General features: G+C 47.1%; 1 protein-coding gene across 3 annotated transcripts in view; it reads left to right on the top strand.

Moving 5' to 3' along the window:
• TUT4 (terminal uridylyl transferase 4) overlaps positions 1 to 19,537 on the top strand; it is a 1,145,308-nt gene that overhangs the window by 98,453 nt on the left and 1,027,318 nt on the right. Inside the window, exon 3 of one of the 3 annotated variants that reach the window (XM_086952444.1) lies at positions 2,186 to 2,265. The exons of 1 other annotated variant lie outside the window; for it this stretch is intronic. Coding sequence is in view for 1 of the 2 variants with exons in the window: in XM_086952443.1 (XP_086808569.1) it covers positions 2,327 to 2,330 (4 nt within the window). In the remaining variant the exon portion in view is untranslated. Of the gene's footprint in view, positions 1 to 2,185; positions 2,331 to 19,537 lie in introns of all 3 variants that reach the window. One more of the 3 variants, XM_086952443.1, reaches the window with a different exon arrangement.

Here is a 19,537-nt window from a genome sequence, read left to right as displayed (position 1 = left end):
AATCAGGCCATAGCAGCCTACCTGCAAAATAGACAACCTCTCTCATTATTCAGAGTACCTGCCATTAAAGCATTTATGGAAGGCATCAAAAGAATAATTCCTCCCAGGGTACCACTCTCTCCAGGATGGATTCTAAACATAGTCCTCACTAGATTAATGGGTCCTCCATTTGAACCTCTGCATAAATGCGATCTACAATTTCTTACATGGAAAGTTGCTTTCCTTACAGCTATCACATCTCTCAAAAGAATCAGTGAGCCACAGGCACTAACTATTCAAGAATCATTTTTACAACTCCATCATAACAAAGTGGTTCTCAGAACAAACCCTAAATTCCTTCCAAAGGTTATTACTCCCTTCCATCTCAACCAATCTGTAGAGTTGTTGGTCTTCTTCTCGCAACCACAAACAGTAGCAGAAAGAGCTCTTCATACTTTAGACGTAAAAAGAGCACTTCTTTATTACATTAAAAGAGCAAAACCTTTTCGTAAAACAAAACGTCTTTTTGTTTCCTTTTCACCACCATATAAAGGCAATCCCATATCAAAGTCTGGAATTGCAAGGTGGATTGTCAAATGTATACAAATGTGCTATCACAAAGCAAAACATACTTTCTATTCCCCCTAAAGCTCATTCCACACGTAAAATAGGGGCTTCCATGGCACTTTTAGGAAACATTCCCTTAGATGATATCTGCAAAGCAGCTACATGGGCTACACCGCACATATTCACAAAACACTACTGTGTAGATGTGCAAGCAAAACAACAAGCTAGTGTGGGCCAGGCTGTACTCAAAACACTACTTCAAACTAATGCAACAGATACTGGTGGTCGCCGCTAAAGGGACGGTACTGCTTTGCAATCTATGCATAGTGTGTGATCTGCAGCTCAGATGCCACAAATGGAAAATGCTACTTACTGGTATGCATCTGTTCTTGGCATGCTGCAGATACACAGACACCCACCCCCAACCCCACCTCCAAGGCTACCTTTATCTGTTCCAGTGTTATCTTAGTTAGATACAACATACATGGACATCTTTCTGTTCTCATAAAACTCCATCATTTCCCTTCTTGGCGAAAAAACATTCTGAAGATGGAGTTGATGCCCATGCGCACTATTGTCCAAAGGAGGAGTCACCTATCTTGTGACTTCCAAAGACTTTTCCAAGACAATAACAAACTGCAAACATCCTGGCCCAACACCAGATGGCGATCTATGCATAGTGTTTGAATCTGCAGCTCTACATGCCAAGAACAAATGCATACTGGTAAGTAGCATTTTCCTTCTAATCCTCCGGAACAAAAATATTTGGCCCTCTGGGACGTAAATGCGCTTCTCAGTCTGTTCCTCTCGTGGCCAAGGAACATATATTTGTCAAGGAAACCATTATCTGCCAAAGTTGCATTCCTCCTTTGATTTCCTATAGGAGAGTGTACTATGTCAGGGCTTTAGACATCACTGGCAGAGTGTTCACTTGGGAAAGAGTCATTTTTCATGTTTTGAGACTGACTAAGACCAACTCCAAGGCATTTGCTTACCCTGCATATCCAAATGTATGAAACTGTGATGGAATATTTCCGTCCCCATTAAGAATGACAGTCCCTTATCACCCTCACAAAGCTGCATACAGCAGTTTAATTCCCTACCATCGCTCAATGGGGAGATGGGCCATGCAAGAAGCAGGCATCAACACACAGACATTTGGTGCTCATTCCACGAGGGGAGCCTTAGGAGCCAGGTTAGAGGATATCCTGAACACTGCTCACTGGTCCTCAGATTCGGTGTTCGAGAATTTATATTTTAAACCACTTCATAGCATGGCATTGTTGCTGGGGAATAAACTTTAAACTAGTATAATCCTTGCCTCCAGTCCTCACATAGAACATAACATTTCCTAGCTATTGGAAAGGAAAGTTTCAATTATATGAAGGAGCGGGTGGAGTATTATCCCTCCGGGGTCGTGGTTCGACTATATTACCCCAGATATAAATATGGCTTCATAATGAAAGTGAATAAATAATCTCAATTCTGTATGCTTGCTCTGCGAATAAAGTAATTTCTGAATGTTCGAAAGAGGTTGTTGATGAATGCTTTGTATAACACACAAATAACTAGTTCATCCAATGAGAACTGATGACTGATATTTTGGGACATGGGCTCAATAATTTTGCCTCTTTTACAGGAAATGATTAGATCAAGCAGGAATAAAGGCTGACTCTGGCTTTCGTCGCGCGAAGAAAGAGGAAGGAAGGACTCTGTTGGGTACTATGACGGCCTTGTGATGTCCTGATTTGTTGATACTTGTTGATCTCCAGTGAACTTGATGAGTAATGTTCATGGGACTTGTGTTTTTTTTCTGAAGTTTTACATGGTTGTTGTTTATTGTAAGCCAAGAAAGAAAAAATAATTCTTACCTCCGTGCCCTAATAAAATTGAAACTTTTTTTCACGATAGCTAGGAAATTTTATATTGTACTAATTGAAACTTTCTTTTATGATAACTAGGAAATTTTATATTGTGCCTGTAAATGGTGAATGTATATAGTGTATTACAGTGTCTGGTGTTTGTTGTATGGTCATTTCTGACTAGGGTGTGTGAAAAAAAAGATTGCAATTGAATTACAACTTGTTCTTCAGTGGATAGCCATTGTACTACTTTCAGTGCCACGTAGCTGTGCATTTTTTTTAAATTGCTACTAACTGAGCTGCTCCATTTGGTCAAAATAATCTTTAGAAGAAAGCAGAAAATACAGAAGAGAGATTTGACATACTCCTTTAAATAATGTATTGTTATAAATCTAGGTAGCAATAGTAAGCCAATTCCAGAAAAAGTGTTGTTTAAGATCCAGGAGCTACACTGTAAGATTGGTTTGTAAATGTGTGCCGTTTCTTTATTAGAGGGGAGGGTGGCATAAAATTGGTTGTAACTTGCAAAGATCATCCTCTCTCAATGCATTAGCCAGTTTAACTTTGACACTCGGCTCTGGGTTTGTTTTTCAGATCCAGAAAATTATTTGGTGCTGGCCTGCATTAAATTAAGGCCTTTTGAGTTTTATTCATGCTTGGTATACTGCCAAACGCTGATTATTTGTGTATCTATCAATACTATCTGTCCAGATTGGATGCACTCGTTGGCCTGTTTGTTTAACGGGTGCATAATTACTTCATCACTAATAAAAGGGAATTTAGTCAAATAAATGGGCCCCGCCAAGCTATAATGACCTACAGGAAATTGAGTAGGCTTTGTCAATCTACCGAGATGGAGACCTCTATATATCAGGGCATACTGTACTCGCGTACTAATAATTTTTTAGGGAGTAGGGAATGGCCTAGAGCGTCAAAACTATATTTCATTCCTATTATAGTATCTAATCCCACCCCATTTTGTCATGTTTTGGTCTTTTTTTAAGGCTCACTATCCTGAACCTTCTTGGGCCTTTTAAACACATCTTTTTAAGACCATTTATCTCTCCAAGACATAAAGAGTGATCACTGAGTTCTTTGAAACCTACTCATACAGGCCAATGGCCTCTCTTGTGAGCCACCTTGGCAGTCATAATCTATGGCTATACTATACACTATCCTAATATGGTAACAGAAGTACTCTAAAAAAGATGAACTGATGCTAAACTCTCAGTTAGCCATGAAAGAAAAGAGACAATGGACTGTAGTAGGAATCGGAGACCCCTCTCATACCTAACAATTTGTGCCTGTGTAATCTATGCCATACACTTTTGATTGATATTGCTCAGCAATATCAGTCATCAAAATTCTATGTTTAAATTCCAGGACAAAATAGACAATGCACTGGCTTCTTTAAACAACCTCCGCAACTTTGACTGTAGATTAATAGGTCCCCGCTGTCCAGGTACCAAGTACTAGTGTTCTTTCCATAAAACATGTCCACAATTGGTACTTCTTTCCCCCTTTAAGTCCCTAGTAAGTGGTACCCTGGGTACCTAGGGCCTGGAGGCTGAAGAGGGCCCCCTGGGGCTCCTCACTAGGGCGATGTACTTGCCCCTGCAGCTCGCATGCCCCTGTGAGGTAGAAATGACCAATTAGACATGGCACACTACCTGTGTGCCATGCCAGCTAGCATGGCATAAGTCTTCCATCTAGCAGGGTGCACAATATCCCAGGTGAGAACATATCTGCATGAGCAGATATGTCCCTACAGTATCTGCGTCTATTCCTTATTATTGTAAGTGCCAGGGAAGCTATAGAGCAGTGATGGTCACAGTACGGCCCAGGGGCCTGTTGCGGCCCTCTTGACCTTTACATGTGGCCCCCAAGCTGCTGTTTAGTTGCTGAGCACTAATATTCAGAAGAAAATGTTGAATAAACAAGCAAGCATGTATTAACCTTCAATTAAATTCTTGCCCATTTATTTACCATTTGTTTAGACCTCTCTACACATTCCCAGAACCCCTACCACCACCTTGCTGACATCAGTGCGGCCCTCGGTGACATCACAGACCGTGCTTTACGGCCCTTGGGCAAATATTTGTGAGTGTCCCTGCTATAGAGAGTACATGGGCTAGGAACTGGACAACCCGAGATCCACAGCACAATGATGGCTTCACTGAACCCACAGTCTGCCACACACAGACATGTTTCTGGACCCCTGTTTGGAGATCCTCTGTGTCAAGGAACAATGCACATCAAGGGCAGAGTTGTCACACCTCCTCCCCTGGATGTGCCAGTGCTTGAAATGATGCTTCAAAGAACGGCAGCCTTTGTATTGCGACCTCCAGCCTCTGCTGCTAGCAACCAATGGTAGCACCCGGTTTGCACCCCCACTTTAGGTGGGAAAATCAGTAGGAAAGCTCAGAAAGGCTAGGATGTGTGCACACCTCTGCCACCTCCACCGTTTAGGTTGAGGAGTTGAAGTTAAGACAAGGCGACTCCTCTAAATTTACATGGATTGAAGCACTCCACTTGTAATAGCCAAAATTTAGCTTAGTCCATATAAAAAGACATCCAAAGAATTTTCCACGAAGATTATCTTCTTTTATTTCTTTTTTGTTCAGATCCAATCTCAACCAACGCGTTTCGCCGAGGTTATTAAACACCTCTCGGCTTCGTCAGGGCTGGAAATAATACAAAATGATATACTCTTACTATTATGTACATTTACATAAATTTGAAAAAAGATAGAGCCTCACATGGTCCGTATTTACACAAAGGGTGAATACATGCATCTTAAAACATTAGCAGCTTATTACATCAACATGAAATTCATCTCCACAGATTCCAGTGTAGAAACAACACCTGTCTACACCACTTTGGTGAACTTGCTCATGCATATTGCAAGTGAAAAAGACATCGTGTGAAATTGCTCCCATAATTCCTTATAATCACATTGTCTATCAGATTTTTATACCAATATTTTACCTTATCTTCGATTTGACCTGCCTAAAAGGAGAAACAGATCCTTACTCTCAAGTTATGGCAAGAGGACGGACTCAGATCAATTTCAATTCTATTTTATGCATTCTTGATTATAAATAATTTATGTTCCATACCTCTAGTCTTTCACGAGGGTGCTTGTACGTATTATCTGTTGCACTTTAACTTGGCGGAGGGAATATTATCCTTATGTTTGCAATTTCTAAAAGTGCCAAATAGTAAAAAATAGTAAAAAATATGAAATAAGGACTAACATAACCTGTAGCACAAAATTTGTGATCTGTTTCTCCTTTTAGGCAGGTCAAATTGAAGATAAGGTAAAATATTGGTATAAAAATCTGATAGACAATGTGATTATAAGGAATTATGGGAGCAATTTCACACAATGTCTTTTTCACTTGCAATATGCATGAGCAAGTTCACCAAAGTGGTGTAGACAGGTGTTGTTTCTACACTGGAATCTGTGGAGATGAATTTCATGTTGATGTAATAAGCTGCTAATGTTTTAAGATGCATGTATTCACCCTTTGTGTAAATACGGACTCAGGTTTTCTTATGGGCCATGTGGGGCTCTATCTTTTTTCAAATTTATGTAAATGTACATAATGGTAAGAGTATATCATTTTGTATTATTTCCAGCCCTGACGAAGCCGAGAGGTGTTTAATAACCTCGGCGAAACGCGTTGGTTGGGATTGGATCTGACCAAAAAAGAAATAAAAGAAGATAATCTTCATGGAAAATTCTTTGGATGTCTTTTTATATGGACTAAGCTAAATTTTGGCTATTACAAGTGGAGTGCTTCAATCCATGTAAATTTAGATTGTGCCTAATCGTCTGATTACGCAGTGAGGAGTTGGGTGTTTTCCTCCCCTAAACTTTGAAGCACCCTTTTTGCATTTGTGGTCGAGTAATAGAATAGAAGGTGTAACACTTCTAGAAGCGCTGGTAAACTCCAATAGCACCCAAGGCGACTCCTCTAATCAGGGCTAGGAGTATGCCCACTGGAGGGTGGCATAATTGAGGGTGTAGTCACCCCCAGGTAAGATGTCCATTGGCCCTACCTGCTACTCTCCTAAAACGACCCTGAATTTAGTATTTGGATGGCTCCCCCAGACCTGAAAACTAGATCTGCGACCACGTTGGAAGCAAGAAGACATCCCTGCTGAGAAGACTGAAGACGACAGCCTTGGCCCTAGCCCTGCCGGCCTGTCTCTAGCTTCTGTGAACCTGCGACCTGTTGTGCAGCCAGCGACCTCTGAAAACCCTGGGAGGACTGCTGCCTTCGAAAAATACTTCAATCTCCCATGGACAGCGTCCTGTCCAAAAGAAACCGACTCGAAAGTGCTCCGGATCCAGCTGGAACTGCGATATCAGCCCACTCTGCACCTATCCCTCACAGCCCGAGTCTGAGTGGCTCACCTGTGCAGTGAAGTCTCTCCAGCGATCCCGACCTCGTGTCCAGCATTGGCTGACCTCTCCCGATCTCCACAGCGATGCCTGCAGTGTGAAACCAGAGGCTACCCCCTGATGGCATGTGGCGGGATGGATGAAAACACAGATACTTGGGGTTTGGGTAACACCGGCTTTATTGATTTCAACAATCGCCTTCGCCGTGTCACACTTCTATAATAGGGCAGGGCTGGTTCGGTGTCCCAATGCGCTGGTGAGCTTCTCTCCTTCCCCTGTTTCACGCCTGGTTTTCCTCTCTCCCGTGGACTTCTGGGAGATGTAGTCGCTCTCGCGTCCGACTTGGTCGTCGGGTCTCAGGAAACAAAACAGCAAAAGAATAGACCCGCTTTAGTCAAGCGCTCTGGTTCTGCGAGCGTTATAAGGGAAGGGGATTGAGGGCTGTCACACGTGCACAAGAAAACCACGTTGTGCCGGTGGTGAAATAAGGGGGTGGGGGAAAGTGCAGGAATAACGCCGCCGAGTGATCTAAGGAGGTTTAAAACCTCTTCTACCCGCCCAGCCCACGATACGATCACGTACCTGGCTGAGCCACGCTTCCCTTGAAGCGCGGCTGGGCGGAACGCCTTGTCGTTGGCCTCCTGGCTCTCCACTCGGTTGTCCCGCCTCCTCTGCCGAATCCTCTTCCGTCTCCCACTTGTCACTGTCCTTGCCTTCTCCACTCCCAACACCTCCGCCTCCTCTCCACACGTCCTCGTCTCCTCCGGGTGATGAACACACTGGGACCTCGGGAGAGCCAGTATTTACTTCCGCAGCTCCAGCTGACCAGGGGGTTTGTCCGGGCTCGAACTCAGCCTAGTTAAAGAAACAGTGTCCTTCTTCATCGTGTGGGCCAGTTGAAGGGAAGGGAATCCCTGTTTTCCAGACCTCAGGCTGCTGCATCGGAGACAAAGAGGGGTATAGACATGTACGGGGTGCCGGAGAAGGGGGACCCCCCTCCGCCCCCTGGTCACATGGCACGAGATTACCAGCTCAGAAACATCATACTCACCTGGGCCCATAAACATTCACACTTTGAACTGGTAATCAATTTATCTACCTGCCTATCAGAGTTTTATACACCTTAGGACTTGTACGTGTACATCATGACTTACCAATGCTTGCACTAAGGCGCTAAGTCCTAATTCTGATGGATCAAAAGGAGTTAGAATAATGGGTATAGTATAACATTTACTTTCATGGAAATAACCACAGACTCTGGAAAGATTTAAACACTTCATCTATGCAATATTTTGCGAGTCAGATGCCAGTGAGATTAGAGACTTTGCAAGTAAGAAAATTATTACTGAAACAAAAGTCTTGTAAAACTTAAAACAAATACTTTTAGACATAGGTATCTGGGAAGGGTAAGAAAAGGAAACTGTACATGGACATACCACACCGATTATATTTACCTAGAATGGTGTGAGGACCAACCCTGGCACCGGGCTGGGACAAGAAAGGGCTCCCGACTAATCAGGTGCCAACAGGACAGATCAGGTGCAAGACAGGACAGGTAACCTCCGCTAAGTGCAACGTCAGCGCCACACCCCTCTTTGCAGCTTCGCTCGAAATCCCTCTGGGTGACAGTCTTCTCCCTCAACAATTTCCCGATTCTTCTTTCAGAGTGCTCTACCAGCCCTCTGAGGTCTGCGGCATCCACGATCTTCTTCAGCATACGTTGGGTCAGTGACAGGTCTGTGACAAGTCAGACAATCTTAACTAACTGAACCTACCTTAATTATATCATTTCAAGGGTATGTACCACCCCCCCGATATTGCGAATATGTGTATTCCCTTCATTTGATTGGTCAAAAAGACGAGGAGAGGTCATCACACCATACCAGTATGAGATAATTTCTATTCGATGTAATTGATCAATGTTCCCGCCCATTATTTTTACTTTCCCATGATTTTATTTCACCCAGCATAGTAGCTTCAATTCATATACAATGTATTAATACAGTCAGTATTTCTTCCTCTCTTGCGGTCACACAGTCAGGTTCCCAGGAATATTGCAGGTAAGACAGGCCTTTGGCTGCAGTTCAATGACAGTGCTTCAAGGTTTTCTGTGTTCATGTGCGCACGCTGAGCCTTTCCAAAATAGAGTTTGCGACGCTCTTCATGCCTCAATACGAGCTAATAATGAAGTCAAAGAGAGACGTTAGAATATGAAAATAAATGACTGTACTGCATGCCGCTTATTTCTACTCTAACCCCATTACTTTGTTTTAACTATAGCATTAGTAGTTAAGCAGGACATACAAAATTTAGTTCGAACTGAAGCATGTGCATTAGTATGTGAAACACGAAGTGTCCGTCTTTGGCACTAGTGCGCAGCTGCAAAGAATTCCCACCAAAAGCCTAGGTACGTCACACCACGTAGATGTAGCAGACTCATGCGCAGAAAGGTTCCTGCGTTTTCGGCGGCCATTTTAAGACATTCATGTTACTCTTAGTAAAAAATCAAGGGAAACCTTCTACTTGATACTGAAATGTTGTGTGGTGCAATTATTAATACTTACAAAACATGTTGGTTATTAAGGTTCGAGGCATGTGGGCTGCTGAATTCATATCTGTGCATAGATCGCCACCTAGTGTTGGGTCCGGATGATTGCACATTGTTGTCCTGGAAGAGTCTTCGAAGTATCACGAGATAGGTGGCTCCTCCACTGGACTACAGTGCGCATGGGCATCCACTCCATCCTCAGATTGTTTTTTTCCACCATTGGGTTCGAATGTATATTTGTTAACTCAAGTTCGGAATCGATAAAAAACGTTCTTTTTGGCCAAAAGGCCTTTAGTTATCGTCGGTATTGTCTTTGCGATCGGTGCCCAGTACTTGCTCCAGCTCTATACCCGAGCCGGACGTCAAGAAGAGCCGCGTGGCTTTTTGGCACTGAAGGCCCGGTCGACGCCAGAGGCCTTATCGACGATCCGTTATGGAACGGAGCCCGTTCAAGAGATGTCCCGTTTGCAACTCCAAGTATCCTCACATCGATGTCCACCCGGTCTGCAACCAGTGCCTGTCTCCGGATCACGATGAAGCCAGCTGTATGGCTTGTTCTCGGTTCCGCTCCAAGAAGACGATTCGCCTTCGACGCGAAGCGCGGAAGGAGGCCCAGCAGACGGCACCTGACCCGGTGAACATCTTCGAAGCCGAGGAAGATGAGGGAGTCGAGCAGGAAGTTCGAGAGAACATGTCTGATCCTGCATCGGAGATCGACTCCAGTTACGACGCAGATGTGGAAATGGTCGATACTGAAGACGTCGTCGACGAGGTAGGAGACGCCGATGAGGCCTTTGGGGCCGTGGAAGATAGCTCGAGCGAGGACTAAGGCCCAGCCGTTGGTACGGGGGCCGCAACCAAAACACTCAATAAGGCTCAGGTCGAGGGATCGCCACATGGCCTTACCCAAGATCAAACGCTTGGTTCTACAGCCTCGACTCCAGGCCCGGCTACGGACATTTCCAACGAGCCATCGGTTGACCGATCGAAATCGAAACCAAAAGCATCGGTGTCTACAAAACCGAAAGCACCGGAAACAAAATCGAAACCGAAAGTGCGTATTACTTTGGTCAGATCGAAGACTTCTGAACCATCGGCACAGACGAAACAGAAGAGTGTTATCGACCCGGGGAGGTCGCTAAAGGGTGTCGAGCCGAAGGCCGGGGCACCGAAGAAAATGGTCAAGGACGTCGACCCGAAGAAGTCTGCGCCGAAGGCCATCAACACAAACAAGGGACTCTAAACTCAGAACGTTCTCGATCCTAAACGTCGACTCTACAAGGCTAAGGGCAGTAAAGACCTCGAGTCCACGACTAGCAGTGGCTCGAAAGAACCAGTCGAGTCAACCAGCCAGCCATCCGCCCCTTTTTCGAAGCAGGTGTCGGACTCGCTGTAACGCATTAAAGAGAATGCTATTGCTGTCGGACCGAAGGCCACTCCACCCCTGAAGCCGGTCAGTAAACCTCCGAAGTCGTCGGCACCGATTCAGTTCACACTGCCGCCGAAAGTGGTACCTAAGGCGTTCGCCCCCAAGACGGGCGTCGAAGCGACCAAGAAGGTGTCCATGGGGCCGAAGCCTACAACTACGGAAGTAGCCACCAAGCATCGACAGCCTCCGCAGGAAGATAAGTCGAGGCAATTCATCGACGCTGAGATGGGTAGACTTTCCATTTTCAAGCAAAAGATCGCCCCAGAACAGCCTATGGAGTCATATATAAAATTCCATTAAAGAAAAAGTGGGATTCTGCTACGTCACCTTCTTTTTGAACCTATACAACCACATGGACAAGACACTGCTCCTATCTCACCCACATACTCAGATGTGGATGTAGGGGATGGTGACAATGAGGATTACAGTTATTTGTAGACACTGGTCCAGAAGATCACACTGAACCCTGGACATACGCTGCTGACCCAGGGGATCCACAAACTGCCCCAGACAGTCATGTCTATGCTATTAAAACGCTGCGTTTCATGCACTTATTGAGAGGGCACCTAAAAATCATGATGTCCGCTCCATGCTGACCCTATTGAAGAGGATTTTTTGTTTGACACCTTCTTAACCTCAGAGAGAACTGTCAAGCCTCTACCCATGCTAAAAGGTATCCTGAAACATGCTGGAGACATTTTTAAGGAGACCACAAGGGCAAGGGTAATAAACCCCAGAATAGAGAAGAAATACAAACCAGCACCTGTGGACCCTACGTATATCAAGGGACAGTTGCCGTTGGACTCTCTAGTTGTTTACAATGCCCGTAAAAGGGCAAACTCGCAAACAACGGGTGATGCTCCTCCCCCTGACAAGGAATCTAAAGTGCTAGAAGCATCAGGGAAAAGGGTGGCAGCTTAAGCAGCCAATATCTGGCGAATCTCCAACACACAGGCACTCTTAGCCAGATATGACAGGGCTCATTATGATACACTTGAGACCCTGTTACAACACTTGCCAGATGAGTATAAGGAGGCAGCAGAGATGCTAATACAAGAAGGGAAACTTATATAAAACGCGTCTAATAAGTGTGCGCTGGACGCAGCAGACACTGCAGCCAGGGCGATTAATACAAGTGTAATGTTACGGCGACACGCCTGGCTGAGAATCTCCGGCTTCAAGCCTCAGATACAAACCACCATACTCAGTCAGCCTGTTAACCCTGATCACTTATTTGGCCCAGAGGTGGACACCACCTTGGAAAAAATTAAGAAGGACACAGAGACTGCAAAGTCTATGGGGGCTCTACAGTCGCAGCAGTTCAGGGGTGGTTCTTTTCGTCGCTCCAACAATAGAGGAGCTTCCAGAGGCCAGCTGGCCCAGCAGACGCATTACAGTAAAGGAGGCACGCAGACCACCTAAAACAAACGCAGTAGGGGTGGCTATCGTGGAAACAGCACCAAGGGCAGAGGTCGTGTAAACAACAGCTCCCGATCCTCCGCCACTAACCAACAGTGACGTCTTGTCACTGCCCCCGACCATACCGCACCGGTCGGGGGGAGACTACAACAGTTCCTGCCGGTCTGGAAATCCATCACTACAGACAGGTGGGTGAGGCAGCTTATCCAGTACGGTTATTGTCTGGAGTAACATCCACTCCACCCAACATACCCCCAAGAGACCGTCCTATGTCTACAGAGCATTTACAATTATTGCAGCAGGAGGTAGTCAGCATGCTGCAAAAAGGAGCCATAGAGCTCGTGCCTGTGGAAGAAAAAGGTACAGGGGTGTACTCGCTGTACTTCTTGCTCCCAAAAAAGGACGGGTCCCTCAGACCCATACTGGACCTCAGGCCCCTAAACCAGTTCATTCTATCAGAACACTTTCACATGCTCTCATTACAGCAGGTTCTACCGTTACTCAGTCCGGGAGATTTCCTCGCAACACTAGATCTGAAGGATGCATATTTCCATATACCGCTACACCCGTCACACAGAAAATACCTCCGGTTTACCATTCAGGATCAGCATTATCAGTTCAGGGTCCTCCCTTTCGGAGTGACGACAGCGCCCAGGGTGTTTACCAAGTGCCTGGCGACGGTGGCTGCAAACCTACGGAGACAGAACGCTCACGTCTACCCTTTTCTGGACGACTGGCTTATCCAGGCAAAGTCGGCCCAGCAATGTGCCGCCCACATGTCCCACACCATTCACCTTCTTCACGATCTGGGGTTTTCACTGGATTATCCAAAGTCCCACCTTCAGCCCGCCCACGTACAGCAGTATCTGGGCGCAACAATGAATACTCTGGCAGCCAAAGCACAGCCAAATTCAGTGAGGATCAACAGCATGCAATTGCTGATACGAAAATTCAAACCACAAAACTCGCTTCCAGTACGAGAGTTCATGCAGTTGAGAGGCATGATGGCCTCCTGCATCTTCATAGTCCCGCACGCGAGACTACACATGCGTCCGCTTCAGGAGTGCTTAGCACGTCAGTGGAATCAGGCTCACGGACAATTGAAAGACCTAGTGTTGGTGACCGGTCGCGCATACAACTCTCTGCATTGGTGGAATCCACAAAACCTTTGCAGAAGCGACCGTTCCAAGAGCCTGTGCCACAGATTATACTGACGATGGACGCATCTCTCCAGGGATGGGGAGGTCATGTACTCCATTACACTGTGCAGGGACTATGGACAGCACAGCAGAGGAAGATGCACATCAACCTTCTGGAACTGATGGCTATCTTCATGGCGTTGAAAGCATTCAAAGTACATTTGTGCAGCAAGGTTGTGTTGATCTGGACGGACAACATGACGGCCATGTACTACATACAGAAGCAGGGAGGTACACACTCTCCACAGTTGTCTCATCTGGCTCAGAGCATGTGGAAGTGGGCCATTCAGAGAAACATCTTCCTCATGGCGGAACACCTCCCAGGCAAGGACAATCAGATGGCGGACCTGCTCAGCAGGTACAGCCACCAGATGCACAGGTGGGAGATACATCCATCAGTACTCCAACCATACTTCCAGCAGTGGGGTCATCCAGAGATAAACCTGTTCGCCACAAGGGAATACGCAAAATGCCAAAGCTTTGCCGCCAGGTTCACACACCCACAGTCGCAGGGAAATGCGATATGGATGAACTGGTCAGGCATATTTGCGTACGCTTTTCCCACAGCACCACTGATACCGCTGGTGGCACGCAAGCTGAAGCAACACTCGATGACTCTCATCCTGGTTGCTCCAACGTGGGCACGCCAACCATGGTACACCACGTTTCCAGAACTCTCCGTGGTACAGCATCAAAGGCTGCACCTCACACCCAGGCTTTTGACGCAGAGCCATGGCGACATTCAGCATCCAGATCCGCAACAGCTCAACCTGGCGATCTGGCTCCTGAGGTCTTAGAATTTGGCTACCTCAACCTGCCTCCTGACTGTATGTATATCATAAGGGAGGTAAGAAAGCCCACCACTAGAGCATGTTATGCGGCAAAATGGAAGCGGTTTGTCATTTATTGTGCCAACAACGACATTAATCCACTAGATGCATCTACTCACAACATCATCTGTTACATCTATACAAATGCAATCTGGCCTATGCTTCCATTCGTAAATTTGTCCGCAATAGCAGCTTATCTCCAAAACAGGCAGCATCTCTCACTTTTCAGAGTGCCTGCCATCAAAGCTTTTCTGGAGGGACTCAAACGAGTTATTACTCCCCGACACCCACCAGCACCTGTATGGAACCTGAATGTGGTCCTCACCAGACTGATGGGTCCACCTTTTGAGCCTCTACACTCATGCGAGATACAATTCTTGACGTGGAAAGTGGCTTTCCTAATAGCAATCACATCGCTACGACGAGTTAGTGAACTTCAGGCACTAACTATCCAGGAGCCATTCATACAGATTCACTCCAAGAGGGTGGTACTACGCACTAACCCTAAGTTTCTGCCTAAAATGGTTTCACAGTTCCATATGAATCAAACTATAGAACTGCCAGTGTTCTTCCAGAATCCTGAGTCAGTGGCAGAGAGAATGCTCCACACACTAGACGTCAAAAGAGCTTGTGACGGGTTGGCGGGTCCGGGGAATGACAGTGATGTTGTACACGAAGACGGCTGGTCTGCTCTGCCGTTGACGCCCCTTTCTGTTGTCCTCATACAGACTGATGCACCTGCTGCGGGACCTGAGGATTGGTGGCCGGCTATCCCGCGGACACCCCCTGCCATCCCTGTACTGACTGATGACGCCGGCCTGCAAGAATGGGGCACGAAGGAGACAGATAGTGTATGGCACCTTGCTCCGATAGAAGAACACGGCCCCTTTAACTATGGACTACTAGCCGGCGTGGCCACGCCCCATGCGAGCGTCGAGGAGTCAAATGCCGGAAGAGGGAAGGAGACGACGGACGGCGTTTCCCTGGAGGCGGAAGGTGTGTTGGAGTGGAGACGGAGAGTAGCGGAGTCGAGTTTCGAAGGAACAGGAGGAGCGCGTGGAAGGAGCCCAGCTGAGAGCCACAAGCCAGGAGGCCACCAATTTGGCGCTTCGCCCTGCCACGGTCCCACGGGAGGAGCGTGGCTGGACAAGGTACGGGGTATTGTAGCTGGCTGGGTGGGGAGGAGCGACCCGAAGAAGCCGAGAGACCCAGTGTAAATATTGTACAGTCAGGATATTCCCTCCCCTTCATGAGCACATCGAACGGCTGTTGATAAATGAGCACTTGGTTTCCCTCACTCCCCGGGCCCTGGCAGATCGTGTACGGACGTCACACTGATTGTGCCTTTTCTTCTCTTTCTTTTCCGGGGTGCCTCCTGACGAGTCCACACTGCTTGGACGACCTCTCCTACCCTCCCTGTCAACGAGAGTGTCGAGAGAACCTACATCACTCTGGAGTACTCCGGATTTACAAGAGGTGTCAGGACGGAGACCTCAGACTTTGCCAAATTACGAGTGACTTCTAAAAGGCGTAAAGCATATCTGAAAATAAAGCCTTCCCTTATAGCACTATTCCCTGACTCTGCCTCGTTGGATTCTGCCCCCTTGTCTCCTGACCCCTCTTCCTCGGAGTTACCCACACCTGCCCCTTTACAGAGCTCTAATGTACTACATAGATAGGGCAAAAGATTTTAGGAAAACAAAACAACTGTTTGTTGCCTTTTCGCCACAACACAAAGGCAACCCCATTTCCAAAGCAGGTATTGCCAGGTGGATCGTTAAGTGCACACAGATTTGCTATCAAAAGGCAAAGCGCACATTAATGGTTTCCCCGAGAGCCCACTCCACACGAAAGTTGGGGGCCTCCATGGCTTTCCTTGGAAACATTCCTTTAAAGGAAATCTGTAGAGCAGCCACATGGTCTACCATACACACATTTACAAAACACTATTGCGTAGATGTGCACTCCAAACAGCAGGCAGCTGTAGGGCAGGCTGTTCTAAAAACAGTTTTTCAGACTGCTGCAGCTGGCACGGGCGGCCGCAGCTAATAGAGGGACTGCTATATATTCTATGCACAGATATGAATTCAGCAGCCCACATGCCTCGAACCGAATATGCTACTTACCAGTATGCATCTGTTCTTGGCATGTAGGGCTGCTGACATTCATATCGCCCGCCCTCCTCCCCGGCGCCTGTAGCGGCTGCAGCACTCAGAATTACTCTTAGCATGGTCATCACTTACTGTATTACACTCCATCTCTGCCACAATGGCGAAAAACAATCTGGTGATGGAGTGGATGCCCATGCGCACTGTAGTCCAGGGGAGGAGCCACCTATCTTGTGATACTTCGAAGACTCTTCCAGGACAACAATGTGCAATAATCCGGACCCAACACTAGGCGGCGATCTATGCACAGATATGAATGTCAGCAGCCCTACATGCCAAGAACAGATGCATACTGGTAAGTAGCGTATTCGAGAGGGATGAATCCAAGCAAGTTTCTTTTACGTATGAAGCCTTGCTCCATCAACCCCCCGACCTAGATCGGCTCTGGTAAGAAGACTCTGACTTCGAAAGGCACCCCTGCACCCGAAGCCCCCGGGGTCTTGGTGAGCGGAACCAGCTGTGCCGCTGGTGCTATATGTTTGGTGCTTCTTTGCGTCTCCTCTCCGGTGCTTGTGCTAACCCCCAAAGCTTGACCCCTGCAACCGATTTACTTACCTGCAAGCACCCGCAGTCTCCATTTAAAACCATTAGGTTGCCACTAGCTGGCTTTTGGTTACGAAGACTGGAATTGTAAGTGCATTACTTACCTGTTTAACCGTGATATTGTTTTCCCCATAGTATAACATTGAACTGTGCTGAAACATTTCGATTGTCAATTTTTCAAAGTGAAAAGTATTTTTATTTAAAACGTGTGTCCATTAGTGGTCAATGTTCTGCAGTAAGTGTCTTGCTTTTCTCTGTGTTAAGCCTAAGGCTGCTCGCCTACACTGCCACTAATAGAGCACTTTGGGTTTTCAATTGAGCCCTGTACACTTTTGGGGGACCCCTTGACTCTGTGCACAGTATAACCACCAAGTGGTAATACTATATAACTAGTCAGCTTCCACTATGGACCTCAAGATCATTGAGGCATTTCCCAAAAAATGACAAACTGCTTTACACAATGGAAGATCAAGAAGTCTTAATGATCTGAATATTGAACAATATCTAGATTGGATAACTTTACCATCCCTTTCCATTGAGCTAATTGAAATGCTTCAGTAGCAGGGGCACTCCCTATCTGACATAGGGAGTGCCCCTGCTACAAAGGCCTCTGCTACTGATGCACTCCTTTGTTAGTAACACACATCATTTAAGGAGCCTCTACTGTTTGCATTTCAAGACATAATGACAAGGGCCTCTGTTCTTCCCCTGAGCTCACAACTTGCATGAATCTTGTCTGAAAATAAATACATCCAATAAAGTATTAGGCTATTACTGCCCCATCTGGCTACCCTGTACCGACAGTAAGATGGATGCCAAGCTTGTGAATCTCCATGGCTAAAATCTGATCACCATCTGTTTCATGACTTATACCATCAAGGGATGCTTACATCTTTTTAGGAACTTTTGTGCAAATTTTACAATACGTCATTAACTTTTTTGTAAAGTGTTTGCAGAATCCTAAGGATTTTTTTTTAATCAAAAACTTAAATAAAAACTCTTTGTACAATCCAAACAGTGCTCTATTTTAGGTAAATTATCATGTTCTAGCAGGCGTTTTTTTCTTTATAAATACATTTTTTTCTCTTTACCAACTCGGTGAAGCCTTGACCCTCGTTCATAGGTCAGCACTCCAGCACCCCTCACCAGCCTCGCCTGACCTCAGCACCTCCGCGAGCCTCCTGGTCCCTGGTTCGACTCTGCAGCCCGCTCCGCGGTACTGCTCCTGTCACAGCACTTGGGGTGGTTGCTCCTTGTAGCCTTGACCCCTCTGTGTGTCCCCTTCCCTTATGTTCCCCGTTTCTCCATTGCAGCATTGTGTAACCCTTCCAGGCTTCCTCGCTGTTTTCCCTGCTGCTGCTGCCCTCCGGGCCCCGCCCACTGATCCAGCCTGCTCCCGCACCCTCACTGCTCCCGCCCCCACACCTACTTATGGCAACCGCTTCGGAGGAGCAAGTGTGAAGCCTTGACCCTCGGTCAAAGGTCAGCACTCCAGCACCCCTCAGCAGCCTCGCCTGACCCCAGCGCCTCCGTGAGCCTCCTGGTCCCTGGTTCGACTCTGCAGCCCGCTCACTGTACTGATCCTGCCTTAGCACTTGGGGTGGTTGCTCCTTGTAGTCTTGACCCCTCTATGTGTCCCCTTCCCTTCCCTGTTTCTTAATTGCGGCATTGTTTAACCCTTCCAGGCTTCCTCGCTGTTTTTCTGCTGTTTTTTCTGCCGCTGCTGCCCTCTCGGCCCCGCCCACCGATCCAGCCCTCTCCCACCCCCTCACTGCTCCCGCCCCCACCCCTACTTATGGCGACCGCTGCACGGAGGCGCGCCATAGGCAAGCCCGTTGCTCCCATTCGCGCCTGGCCCGCGCCCAGCGCAAGAACCCCTGGAAAATGAAATGAAAAATGCACACAGAGGGCATCTTAAGGAAAGACCCCCGAAAACGAGCCCACCACTAGTGTCCAGGCAGAGTGGCTTCTTTCAGCTTCCACCACCAGACATGCTTCTGGACCCCTGGGTCGAGAGCCTGCTGCTCTCTGGGGCCTGAAACAATGCATATCCTGTGACGAGGTGCCGAGCCTCCTCCCCAGGATGGGTAGAGTTCATGAAGGGGGAGCTTCTAAGGCTTGCTGCCTCTGTGAGCCTCCCCATGCCACTTGCTGCTCTCAGCAACTGGTCCCCACTGGTTCTGACCCCACATTGGGCCGTAGAACCAGCGGGAAAAACAAGTGAGGAAGAGAGGAGTGCCCACCCCTGCCAACTCCACCTTACAGGTGGGGGAGGCGAGGTGAAGCACAACTCTCAGTCCACGCCATCTTGAAGATGGGGGACTCAGCCAACCAGGGACAGGGTCATGCCCCCCTCCCACTGGAGGGTGGCATAATACGTAATAGGGGGTGTACCCACCCCAGGGAAGGACCCATTGGTCCATGCCTTTTACCTACCTGTAACATCTAGTATTTAGAGGCACTCCTGAACCTTGCTTCCTCAGACAAGAAGAAACTGCAAGAAGAAAAAAGACCAAACAGCCGTGCAGCAGCTAACAAGAGGAAGATGCCCACTGACTTGGCCCCAACCCTATCGGCCTGTC

This window comes from Lissotriton vulgaris, chromosome 1_1 (assembly GCF_964263255.1).
Source record: "Lissotriton vulgaris chromosome 1_1, aLisVul1.2, whole genome shotgun sequence".
NCBI lineage: Eukaryota > Metazoa > Chordata > Amphibia > Caudata > Salamandridae > Lissotriton > Lissotriton vulgaris.
This window is presented reverse-complemented; position numbering and strand designations above follow the sequence as displayed.